Source organism: Pezoporus flaviventris, unplaced genomic scaffold (genome assembly GCF_033815535.1).
Source record: "Pezoporus flaviventris isolate CSIRO_AGI_PZ_B2104156 unplaced genomic scaffold, CSIRO_AGI_Pfla_v1 ptg000013l, whole genome shotgun sequence".
Taxonomy (NCBI): domain Eukaryota; kingdom Metazoa; phylum Chordata; class Aves; order Psittaciformes; family Psittacidae; genus Pezoporus; species Pezoporus flaviventris.
Genome location: NW_026892561.1, coordinates 18,218,709 through 18,231,412, shown reverse-complemented (window position 1 = coordinate 18,231,412; position 12,704 = coordinate 18,218,709). Strand labels below are relative to the sequence as shown.

At 51.8% G+C, this 12,704-nt stretch overlaps 2 protein-coding genes across 12 annotated transcripts in view; one reads left to right on the top strand and one right to left on the bottom strand.

Annotated features, from left to right (window-relative positions):
• The window catches only part of LOC133268612 (regulator of G-protein signaling 16-like), a 427,729-nt gene that overhangs the window by 238,685 nt on the left and 176,340 nt on the right, over nt 1-12,704 (bottom strand). The gene's annotated exons all lie outside the window — the stretch shown is intronic.
• The window catches only part of CACNA1E (calcium voltage-gated channel subunit alpha1 E), a 114,693-nt gene that overhangs the window by 96,871 nt on the left and 5,118 nt on the right, over nt 1-12,704 (top strand). For 6 of the 11 annotated variants that reach the window (XM_061451968.1, XM_061451966.1, XM_061451970.1 and 3 more), the window contains 8 exons: nt 232-328; nt 6,599-6,704; nt 7,831-7,938; nt 8,408-8,508; nt 8,794-8,900; nt 9,410-9,518; nt 10,780-10,908; nt 12,418-12,598. In XM_061451968.1, coding sequence (XP_061307952.1) covers nt 232-328; nt 6,599-6,704; nt 7,831-7,938; nt 8,408-8,508; nt 8,794-8,900; nt 9,410-9,518; nt 10,780-10,908; nt 12,418-12,598 — 938 coding nt within the window. Of the gene's footprint in view, nt 1-231; nt 329-4,787; nt 4,885-6,598; nt 6,705-7,830; nt 7,939-8,407; nt 8,509-8,793; nt 8,901-9,409; nt 9,519-10,779; nt 10,909-12,417; nt 12,599-12,704 lie in introns of all 11 variants that reach the window. The other 5 variants (XM_061451974.1, XM_061451972.1, XM_061451969.1 and 2 more) reach the window with 2 other exon arrangements.

Here is a 12,704-nt window from a genome sequence, read left to right as displayed (position 1 = left end):
AGGGCCAAGATGGGTCACTGTGAGGATGTATGAGCTGACTCATAGTGGAGAAGGCAGTAGCTGATTCTCACAGCTTTCCCCTCTCTGGGCCTGACTGAACCGGAAGGAGAAGAGCCATGGACCCCCCCAGGGTCTTGCTCCACAGATGGCCCCAGCAGCCCCTGGTTAGGCTTTCCATCCTCCCCTCCACCCTCTCAGTGTCCTATTAACCCACCTGTGCTTCCTTTGCAGCGGCAGGATCCCGTATAAGGATATGTACAAATTAGTACGGGTGATCTCGCCTCCTCTGGGCCTAGGAGAGAACTGCCCCTACAGGGTGGCGTGCAAGGTTTGCCTCCCAGTCCTCTGCCACAACCTGGCCACGGGACGCACCATCCACCCCTCCTTCCCCCTGCTCCACCACCACCGCGCCTCCTGAGGGAACCCTGATGTTGCTTTCCTTCGAGTTTAAAGAGGTCCGCGGCCTCCCAGAGCCAGCAGCTGTCCCCCTCAAGGGGAGGCATGAGTGGGGCCAGGGGGGCTCAGAGCCTCCCAGGGTGGGTTTCAACAAATTGCATCCCCCAGCCAGCCCCTTGCCCCAGCTCCATCCATGCAGAGAGCCTCAAAGGGTGCCAGGCCAAAATGCCACCATCCCTGCTTGGCTTTTCAAAGTACCTTCACGTGGAAGCAGGAGTTCTGAGCAGGGGGGCTTAGATGTGCTTTGATCCTAGGGAGGAAAGGGGGAAACAAAGGCTTGTTTGGGATTTTGTCATTGTTTTAGGGAGTGAGGACTGGGGGGAGGCCAGAGTGACTCCTCTCCCTGGTAGAGTACCAGTACCAAACAGACCCTTACTCAAGTGTGGTTCTTGGAGGACATATGACCATATCTCTGGGGAACAGGACTCTTGCTAGCCTTGTCCTTAGCTTGTCAGACCTGCCTGGGAGGTGGTGGGACCTGGTCATATCTCTGGAGCCTAAAGGGTTCTCTCACTCTGCATGAGCCAAGCTGCTGGCCGTGAGTGCACAGCAGTGACTTGGTGTCCTTGTGTATCTCTGACTTGCACATTTGGTTCGTTGGGGATATTAATTTTATCCCGGGGCAACTGTTGGGCAAAATCCTGTGCCTGCTGCCTTCTCTGAAGTGCCATGACACCTAAGTGTCTGTGGCATGAAAGGATGAACTGCAAAGCTTGTTCTTCCTTCTGCTTCCCTCACAGTATCTGAGGACATGTACAAGGGAAGCTCAGATGCCCTCAGCTCTTAATCTTGGTTCTGCAAAGGAATAGGGCTCCTTGGTGTGGCATGGTGTAACCACCACATCCTTCTTGTCATATCAGTAATGCTTCTTCCAGCCAGCATCCCTAAAATGGGTCTGTTTCCCTCCACAGCTGGAGGGATGTGGAAATGATGCACACATTTGAAATCTTGAAGTAGACCACCGGAAGTAAAGCCAAACAAAACAAGGTCTGGATTCTCAGTCATCTCATTAATGAAGAGGTATTTAGGGATAGGAGACTTCTTGCAAGAATCTCAGATGACTCATCTGTTCAAGGAGGGGCTCCTTGCAGTCTTTCCACTTCTGTCTGTCCCATCTCTGGCAAAGGATAGTGGCTTTGCTGAGGACGTTTGCTCAGGTCCTTGCAAACAGAGGATACCTTCAGGGAGAATTGCTGGTCTTTTCAATTGACCACAGGGCTTCACTGGCAAATGCTGCTCTCCTAAGCTGGATCACTTGGCACTCAGAAAGGTACCTGTAGTTCTTCCTAGGAAGAACGAGCTCTGTGGGACTTTTTCCGATGATTCTGCCCAGAGCAGTGAAGGTGGAGAAGGAGAAGTGGAGGCAAAGAGAGTGAGACCAGCTTCTGCTGTCATGTCCCTATCTCTTCCTTGTGTTACCTTCATCTTCTCCTCCCTCTGCACTGGGTACTTCAAGGACATGAGATTTTCAGGGATTCCTACTGCCCTGCAACAATTCCCAAAAGGCAGCTGATGAAGCAAGAAAACCCACGTGGTTGTTGCATCTTTCCACCATGGTCCAGATCCCCAAATGCCAACCCAACCTGCCCACCTTTCTGTTTGGTGAGCCTGCCCTGCACATCACAGTGCACAGGTTTTACCTCCCTGGAGCCCACACCCCTATCCATGTGATGATGATTTGTAGAAACAACCACAGATGTGTTTATGGAGTGGTGGACAGCCTGCTCTGGAAGAGATGGGTCTGAGGAAAGGATGCAACACAGTGGTACAGCATGGTATGGAAGAATACCCACTAGGCTATCCTCAGGTGGGCTAAGAAAGGGGCATTGACTTCCCTTGGAAGTTCAGCAAGCTCTGTCCTTATGCTGGGAGAGCAGGTCTTGTAACCATGTCTTTCTGGGATTGTGTCCTGGCAGCCTGCTCCACTTTTTGGGGGTATCTCTGCCTTTCTTCACCCCTTCTGCTTCTATCAGTCATGCAAAAGTGAGCCAAGGCATCACTTCTGTCCCCGAAAAGTAGCCCTTGAGATGGCCAGGGGTCAGGTGAATGCTCCACAGACATTGACATCCCTGTGGACATCACCTATTCCTGAATCAGTTCTCACATCACTTGCTATTCTGGTGCTCTGTCAGCCTTGTATGGCCCAGTGCTTATTTTGTAACCACAGGAAGACTACACATGTCCCCCAGATTTCCTCCTCTATCACTCACAAGGTCCTCTCAGAGTACCACGATTGAGCCATCAGTGCCTGGTGGTTTTACAGGTCACTCTGGGCCATAGCTGTAGGTCACATCTCTGCCCAGTCACAGGACAGAGGGTCAGCTCTCCCATCAAGGATGTGCCTGTGCTTGGACCATGGGAGCCATCCTGTTCAGATGAATGACGTTCCATGCGCCTGCCTGTGCTTTGCTTCATGGGGATGTGGTTTGTGGGCACTGCTGTACTGCTCAAAATGCTTTAAGATCCCTGCTCTGAGAAGCAGCAGTATGTGCAGCCCATGTGTGAGAATAAAACAGCTCTTGTGTGGTCCTTCTTGGGTACTGATGCAAACTCTTCCTTACACAGAAATCCATTCCTTCTTCATTGTGTGGAGAATCTCAGTATGAAAGACAGTGTTTAATGTGTGCTGGGTATGCTAAAAAAAAACCCTTGCCAGGAAGGGTGTGTGGAAGATCATTGTCTTGCTTTCTTTTTGCACTGAGTTCATGTATAAAAATTTTGAAGCCATCTTCTCCCCTTCAGACACCCCAAGTTGGTGCACATGCAGCTCTGCCAAGATGCTGCTTATAGACTCCAAACCTTGATATTACTTCTTGATCATCCCACTTAATATTCTCCAGTATTGTCATCAATCCTCTTTCCAACCCATTTAGGGGTGTCTGGTCTCAAAGGGGATAGCTTGCCTAGCCTGTTCTATACCTGCACCCCAAAAGCTCCTGTTGTGGTCATCACTGTGTTTACATCCGGAATGTCAGGACTTATCTTGGTGGGGGACCTCTTTGGCCAGGAGTCTGCTTCAAAACAGTGGCACCCTTTGAGGAGATATGTTCTCCCCTTTCCACACTTCTCTGAGCACACGGGTAGGGAAGAATCCAAGATCCCATGGGGAGTGCCTAATTTTTTTGGAAGCCACCCCAGATGAAATGGGTTCCTCTTCAGAAGCATCCTCACAGCACAGCTCCAAGGGTTGATGCCTTTGCGGTTGTGAGGTTGCCCTTGCCCATTAACAATGTTGAGCATTGCAGTGCAGGACAGAAGCCTGGTGCAGGGGAAAGAAGAGGTGGCCGAGCACAGGATCCCTGGGAGATGGTACTTGAGCAGCCTCCTGGATGTGCAGAGAGAGGAAAACAAGCCTGGCAGAGGGCTCAAGGCATCATCAGGTGGCCCATTTTGGCAGAGTTCCTCACCGCAGCAGTCCTAGGCAGGACCTTATAGAGCAGAGGAGCATGAGGTGGGGGTCCATCCTAGCTGCCTCCCTTGGGAAACCCAAATGAACACCAATGTTGGAAGGCCCAAACAGCTGCCTCTGCTGAGACTCTTTAAACTCCAACCTGGTGGAACTTGCAGCCGCATGTGGGAGAGAGCCAGGGCGGGAGCATGGCATGTACAACTTTTCCTCCCAGTTTTGTTTTTTCAGCCAATTCAGCATGCCTTTTGCACTGGTGCATGGTGGGAAAGTGGTCCATCCGCAGAGCCAGACGGAAGCAACTGGGCATCTTCCTTGGACAAGTGACCCTGGCCCACTGCCTTCTATGCAAGATGCTGCCTCCCAATTGCATAGACCTTACGAGCTGGGGATACACAGCCTTCCAGCTATGGGTTAGGTGGCAATGCAAAGCAATACCCAGGCCCCCCAGGAGGGAAGACACTACGGAGGCCACAGAGCACTGTGGTGCAGACCACCATTATCTCAAATAACCCATGGCTTGAGTGCCGTGTATCTGATTTATACCACTCGCACACAGCCCTGGAACCTGTGGGACAAGTTGGGGGCTGCTGGAGGGCTTTAGGAAAGGGGTTGAGACCAGAGAAGGGCCCCCAGACTGCTAGCGAGACAGGCGCTTGAGGCCAGCAGCAGAGAGGAGAGGGGTGAGTTGCTTTCTGCCAGCATTCCTGGGTCTGTGTGAGCAGTGCTATAAATCCACATCAGGACAGTCTGTCATGTATGATTTGCCTTGATTAACAGGTTTCCTGTTCTTCTCCTGTTTGTCCGTTTGTTTTTTTTCTCTCCTGTTTTCCTGTACTATTTTTGTTTGTATGTTTTCCTGCTCTCTGGGAATGCCTCCTCTCTCTCTGCATCTCCCTCCCTCCCCTACCCCCTCCATGAGCAGTGGCCGAATCCATTACACTGAGATGTATGAAATGCTGACTCTTATGTCACCACCGCTAGGCCTCGGCAAGAGATGTCCTTCCAAAGTGGCCTATAAGGTAGATCAACCCTTCCTTCTATGTGGGCTAGAGCCAAGGAGGAGCTGGGGCTCAAGGGAGCTGGGGGCGGGGGGAGCTGGGGAAGCATTTGGGGTATCCAACATGTGTTTAGCTCACTCCTGGGGAGCCTGGTGTCCTCAGAAGAGTCCTGGCCATGCTGGCTGGTCTCCATTGCCCACACATGTGACACTGCTGTGGTCAGTTGCAAGCCTGGGGAGCTCTGGGGTGGAAGAGGAGTGGCAGGATCAGCAATAGTGTGGAAGTGGGAGGGTTGGAGAAGATGTGGTGAAGAACAACCCCATAGCACAGTTAGGAGTGAAATGTCTTCAGAAGCTCATTGACCCAAGCTCTTTGCCTAGGCTTGGAACCATCCTTGTTCCAGCCAGTGCAGAAACAGGGCTAAAGCATATGGAGATGGGAAGCAGGTGAGCAGCAAGGGCATATCCTGTAGGAGCAGCTCTTTAGTGCATAAGGAGCCAAGCACATAAGTATAGCCTACCCCAAGAATGACTTGTGCAAGGCAAAGCCAGGTGTCTTCAAAAGGTGTCTCTGAGTTTTACCCCTTGTTCCTCTTGAACTAGAGGTTGGCGGTCAGCTTATGGCACTGGCACAGCGTGCTCCCAGCTGCATAGGCATGGAGCAGGAGCACGGGAAGCCCTGAAGGACATGGGGTGGGAGCTGTGTGGCTTTGCTGAGGGTAGCAGCTGCTAGGACAAGACCCAGAGCTACAGGACCATGTGTTTCCCAGGTCTGGAGCAAACTGAAGTTTTTCTTGGTCATGGGCTGTTTCCTGCAGCCCTTTCAACGAAGGGGGGATTTCTGCACACTTATAAACACTCTGCCACTCTCTCCAGCTCCCACATGTTCACACATGCATACATCCACCATCACACTTTCCCAGGAGAAAAAGGGAGGCTTGAAGGCAGGAAAAGGACATGAGAAGCTGAGTGAAAAGGAATGGGCAGGGAAGGGTTGACCCAAGGTATTCACAAAGCAAAATATACTCTCTGGAAAGTGGATCTGGTCACTTCAGTTTGCACCCCGCCTGCCCAGGGTGGGGAAGGAGCATGGCGTGTCTAACCTGCCCTGGTTGCCCTTCTCTCTTTCCTTCTGCACTTTTCCTACCCCTCCTTCCCTTCCCCATCCTTGAATAATTTGGACCCTGTGCATGTGCTGGCAAACTTCATCTCTGAAAGACGCAAAAAGGGAGCGCCAGGATGTAGCATGCTAGAGGATTCCAGCCAATCTGAAGTCCCTGAGGGTTAGGGACCCTCCTCTCACCTGCCCAAGGTGGGAAGGGTTGAGAGCTGGAAAGCCAAACCACCCGGGGAACGGAAACCTGAGCCCCCTCTCCCTTTCCCGAGCATCTCCCACTGCTGCATCCCTGATGGATCAGACGTGTCTTCCCAAAGTGCCGGGAAGTGCCATGGCAGCCCTGGTGCTGTGAGGAGGGGTCTCAGGGGCCGTTCCAGGGGTGCAGGAGGAGCCCTGGAAGGCAGTGAGCCGGTGTCCTGGGGTGGAAGGAGCCAGGGGGGTGGCGGGACGATCCTTGCCCTTCTTTTTTGGCTGTGCTGTTTTGACACTCTTTGTTGCTTTTTATTTTTTATTTTTTTTTTCCCCTTTTGTTTAACGTTTAATTTCTTTTCCTCCAGCCTGGTCGATGTGTTTTTCGATATTGTTTTCCGTCCGCTGTTTTCTTCTCTCTCTTGCGCAGAGACTGGTGATGATGAACATGCCCGTGGCTGAGGACATGACAGTCCATTTTACCTCCACCTTGATGGCGCTGATACGCACAGCCTTGGACATCAAAATTGCCAAAGGTGAGGTCAGTGGGGTAGAGAGGGGTCAGAGACAGCAGGTTTTCAGAGTGACCGTCACTCATCCTTTGGGCAAGCTGAAGACATCACAGCCAAATTGGGGTTGGCCACCTAGAGCCTGGCAAGTGGATGGAAGTGATTACCTTGAACAGGCAAATTTCTGCTGCTTTCTATTAAAACAAACAAACAAATTTATTCCTTTTGGGAAGAGGTGGCCATTTTTCCACTAGAAACTTCTTCTGGAGAACAGGAACGGCTTGGTGTTCAAACTGTGTAATGGAGGAGAGAGAGAATTCCCTTCCTCCCCATGTATAAAACCAAACCAAGCAGGGAAAAGATCACATGTGCTTGACTTGCTAAAGCTGTGGGGAACAGAAATCTCTCTCTCAAGGAAGATAGCACCTGCTTTGTTGTTGTTGCTGGAAACACTCTGATTCATCAGATGAAAAACTTTCTGCAGAAACATGCCATTATCAAGAAAACATCCCCTGTTTTCAACAGCTCTGCTTTTGGAAGAAAACCCAACCCAGGGCAATATATCGTCAAAAGCCCAGTGATCAGACAGCTCCTTACGTCCCTCTAAATAAAGCAGAGATTTGAACCTGGGTCTCCTACAGCTTGGCTGAGTTGCCCTGGGCTTAGGTGTCTCCATTTGACATGTGTTGACAGCTCCCTTTGAGTTCTTCTAAAGCTCAGCAAACCTCTTCACCACTGGCCAGAAAGCTCTGCTTGCACAGCATCACGGAGTATTTAAGGATTTCAACCAAGTAGAGCTGCTCTTTCACCAGCACATGATCCACTCACCAGAAAAGAGAAAGTGGGGCAGCAGCAGGTGTGTGTGGGCTGGAGTAGGATTGGAGGTGCAGAGATGGACCCAAGGCGAGCTTGAAGATGGCAGCTTTGAGTGGGAGGGCAGAGGATGGGGAGATGGAGGCACATACAGAAGAGATGGTTGGAAAGTTTCCCTGTGAGAGCAGGAGACCAGGCTCGCTGATGCAAGACTGCCCTTTCAGCCCAGAGCTGTTTCCTGCTTGTGAACCTCACTTCAGGATGGGAAAGGGGTGATTTTAGTTGAACCCTGGTGCCAGGTCTTGATGTACATGGGTCATTTTTCCCCCCGCTGTTCAAGGTGGTGCAGATTGGCAGCAGTTAGACTCTGAGCTTCAAAAGGAGATCCTGACCATTTGGCCTCACCTGTCCCAGAAGATGCTTGACCTGTTGGTACCCATGCCAAAAAGTGAGTCTCTTGGGGGGGGAGGGGTGGGGGAGGCTGTCATTGTTGTCAAGTTCCTATCATGCCTGCAGCAACTTCTTTCCAAGTGGGGAAAGGGTTTGTGTTGCTACAGGCTGGCTTCTGCCTTGCTCTGCCTGGCTGCTTGGGAACCCTCTTTGAAAAATACCCTGCCAAACCCAGTCTCCTGTAAATAGTCTCTGGAGCATCACTTGCTCTGTTACATTTGATAATGTGACGAGGATATATGTCTTGGTGGTTTATGATGATGTTTTCAAGCCATCTCAATCCATTTTGTCTCCATGAGGAGTGTCTGGGTGTTCAGCTCTCTCTTTTTTGGAGTGATGAGTAGAGTTTAAGGGTCACCAGGGTGTCCCACAGCAGGGCTTTTCCTGAGATCCACTCTGGTGCCTTCAGATTTGCTGTTTCTGTTAAGACACAAGTGTCCCCACTTTGTTTCCTCTTGTGCTCTCAGCCTCTGACCTGACTGTTGGCAAAATATATGCAGCCATGATGATCATGGATTACTATAAGCAGAGCAAAGCGAAGAAGCAGCGGCAGCAGCTGGAAGAGCAGGTGAGGCTCAGTAAGGGCACATGGTAGGCAGAACAGGGATGTTCAGAGCATCCTCACTGCTTCCTACCAAATGTGCAGCCAGCTGCATGGGATGCAGCTGAAGGATGAAGATGGTGGTACAGGTTGGGATTTGGTGACTACAAGGCATGTGTATGTGCATCCTTGGTCCTGGCTGTGAACATGAGCATGCTGTCACACTCCTAAGCCTTGGGGGCTTGGTTGACAAAGCACTGGATGTTCAACTGCATTTCCTACAGGTTGAGTTTCTTCCTTTCTTTAATACAGAAAAATGCTCCCATGTTCCAGCGCATGGAGCCATCCTCCTTGCCGCAGGAAATCATCTCGAATGCGAAGGCTCTGCCTTACCTTCAGCAAGACACTCTCTCTGGCCTGTGAGTATTGCCATTCTAGGGCAGAAAATTCACAGCACAAAGCTTTTGCGGGACTATAGGTAGCTGGTGTGTGTCAGCATCACCAATAGCAGTGGAGGCAGCTAAGGGGCATGGCAAGGTATCTGCATGGATGCTGTTCTTGCAGGACCATGCCAGCACTAAATGAAAGCTCTCTTACTTAGGAGGGTCTGGGATGGACCTAAACCTTGAGAGCAGTTGAGCAGAGGGTCCTTGGGTGGTGCAGAGTTGGTGGGGGTCCCAGTAACCTGGCTGGTGGGAATGAGATGGTGGGAGTTGCTGACACTGCTCTTGGGATGTCTCTGCTGCTGCTGAGACCTGGGCACTGGTGTCCTCTCCTGTCTGGGCACCACTTCAGAACTTCAGAGGAACATGGTGTTTGTCCTGGGGGTTTCAACAGCCTAGGGGTAGCAGCTCCCAAGCTCTGAGCCACTGGAGAAGCAATCCAGTGCTTGGCTTGTGGCCTCTCTGAAGCTGGACTGTCTTTGCAGGAGTGGCAGAAGCGGGTTCCCCTCACTGAGCCCACTCTCACCACAGGAGATCTTCCAGCTGGCATGCATGGATCCAGCCCACGGGCAGTTCCAGGAGCACCAGTCTTTGGTAAAGTTACGCACTGACTGGCGGGGGCTCAGCTTTGGTCCTAACAGGGATGCTGGTGGGCACTGGGAAGTGTGGGGCTGCCAGCACAGTGGTGAAATGCTACTCCCTGCCCCTGTAGCAGCAAGTACAGTGGAGGGATGGTAGCTGCTGGGACACACATGCATCAAGTCAGGGGACAAATGTCCCTGGGTGTCCCCTAGCCATCCTTGGACCAGCCCTGGCCAGTGGGCCAGGTTGTGGAAAGTGCTTTTGGGGCGAGAGCTATGATGAGGGTCCAGTGTCCTGCAGTAAAATATCCTTCTCTTCACAGGCTACTCTTTTTACCACTGAGTGCTCATTTCAGTGGGTTATCCCTACCCCATGCTGAGTGATGGTATCTAATGTTTTTGGATTCATGTTCATTTTGTTGTCAGTGCTGGTGTCCCCTATTCCAAACCGAGCTGTCAAACTGTCTCTGATGGGAGCACGCACGCTCCAGCCTCACACACATGCTGGCCAGCAGCAGCAGTGTCTGTCTGTGTGTGTGTATATACATACATATCTATATATATCTCTCCATGTCTGTGTGTGTGCATTCGTGCACCACCCTGACACGTGTCAGATGCAGTGTTGTACCACTGTGTATTTCCAGCCCGGCCCATGTCCCTGGGGTCTGTAGTACTCTGTATGAGTTGCATACCATGCAGGAGGGCGTCCCCAGCTGCCCTGACCACTCCATCATCCTGCAACTGGGGTGGTGGCAGATGAGACTCCCCTTTCCCCGTAAAATCACTCCCTACCCTTCTCCTTGACACCTCACCACGTACAAAATTGTCCCTTACTCTGGGAATTAACCAAAATGCAAAGGTGCCATGGGTGGCATGCTTCCTTTTAATAAGGATATGGACAGAAAGCCTTTAAAGCAAGGTCAGAGAGAAAATCCCACATGTTCATTCCCTTCCAGTAAAAGGAGAAGGAGTTAAAGCCCAGGCAGAGCGTCACCAGATCCAGGCAGGGTTTCCACTGCCACTGAAGAGGTGCAAGATGAATTGGCCATTAGGCAAGCCTGAAGCACCACATTTATGCTCATCTGCAATGGATTGTGAACAGATTATTTTTCAGTGGTGACATGATGGACAATGTGTTTTGGACTCCCTTTCTGGCCCACTTAAATTCTGCCTCCCATTGAGTGAGTAGGGCTGCCCCCTGTGAACAGGGCAGAAGCAGCACACTGCCCTGCTGCAATCCCATCCCAAGAGCTTGGCTGTGTGTTTATTTCCAGGAGCCAGAGGTTAGGGAGTTTCAAAGAGTGCAGCCCTCTAACCGTGGCAGCTACCTTCCCGTGGACACTCAGGACCATGCTGTCTCTGGGAGGGCCTCCTCCATGCCTCGTCTCACTGTGGATCCCCAGGTAAAACCAAGCAAAGCCCCCATGGGTGCTGGGTCCAAGCAAAGCCTACCAGGTAACACTGGGGCTTCTCTCTGCGCTGAGCAAGTCCCTCGAGCCCCACAGCTTCTCCAGAACCCCAGTATTGAAGCATCTCCCCCTCTCTGGGGTGCTGCTTGGGGGACATACCTCTTTACATGGGGGACACTGACAGAGAGCAGCCAGTGGAATCGATCTCCTGGCTCATGTGGGAGGTCCATGGTGGAGCGAGGTTTCAGGGTCTCCCTGCAGTGGGACACCACTCCTTTTCTTCAGCCCCGGGCACTGGCTGAGGTTCAAGAAGTCCCAGCCTGGCTGTCAGATGATCTCCCAGGTCATGAAACTCCTTTTCCTTTGTCTCCCATTGTCCCACCACACACGCTTCTCCATCTGTCCAGGGGAAGCCAGGCCACATCTCACCTCCTTGTTTGTCTGCCTGGTTTCTCTGTTGTTCTGTTTTGTACTCAAGCCTCCACTGAGACACGGGCACTTACATGAGGTTTGGTTTTGCTGTGAAGTCTCTGGGTCTGCTTTCTCACAGAGGCGGTGGTGCAAGCAAATGGTCCTGGTGTCAGTGCCAGTGTGACATGTTGTGGCACTTTGGCAGGGGCATAAAGAGAAAGGGAGGCTTTGTCTTGTGGGCTTTATTCTCCCCATTCAGCAAGGGGGAGATGATCAGAAGGAGAGAATGGGAGCAAGAAATGTTACAATGCAAGGAGAGGAGACAGGGAGAACAGTCCGAGACTGCAAAGGCAAAAAGCCACTAGAATTAAGCAAAGGACCATAAAAAAGAAGGTGATGCCTTCCACAAAACATGTGAGAACACAAGCTAGAAGGAGAGAAGAAGGTAGAAAGAAGAAGTATGGGAGAGGGAAAGGAAAGGAGAAAGGAAACAGGAAAGGAAAGGATAAAGGGAAAAGGAAAAGAAAAAAAACACTGTGAGTGGGGAGAGAGGGAATGACTGCAGGGGAAGGAGATGGGGATGCAGGAATAAAGGAGGACCAGGGCAGGGTCTGGGAAAGTGTCAGCAGCTGGGAAAATAAGGACAAAGTGAGGGGCACTGGAGGATCCCCTCTGTCAATTGTTTCTTCTTCAATGTCTCTGTTCACTCTGCTTGATCCTGATTTCAAGGTGGGGACGGATGCTGAGACAGCCTGGGGGTGATGGTTTGGTACTCTTCATGTCCCCACATCTCGGGTGGGATGCTGCTGCTCTTCCCCCAGCACACAGTGCCTTGGCTTGAATGGTAGTCACTGGCTTTGCTTGTGGAGCATGATTCCAAGCCAGCTGGGGAAGGGAAGCCCATGAGCATGAAGGCTAAATCCCACTTTCCTCCCACTCCTGATTTATGCTGCTCCCCTCACCCCAGATCTCCCCATCCTGGAGGCTGGTGTGCCAGTGATGGTGAATGAACTGGTAATTGCTTGGCTGCTATCCCCCCACAGCTCTGCCTGGCACTAACCCCCTCTCCCGGTGGGCTGGGGTTGCTTGCAGGTGGTGACAGACACCAGCTCGATGCGGCGATCGTTTTCCACTATCCGGGACAAGCGCACCAACAGCTCCTGGTTGGATGAGTTCTCCATGGAGCGCAGCAGCGACAACACCTACAAGTCCCGCCGGCGCAGCTACCACTCCTCACTCCAGCTCTCTGCCCGACGTCTCAACACTGACTCAGGTGAGCAAGGGTGGGTGGTCCCATCCCACATCAGTGCCAAACAAATCCCCAGCTAAGCATCCCCTACTCCAGGGGAGGGGACAGTGGGGACTGACAGAGATGTCCT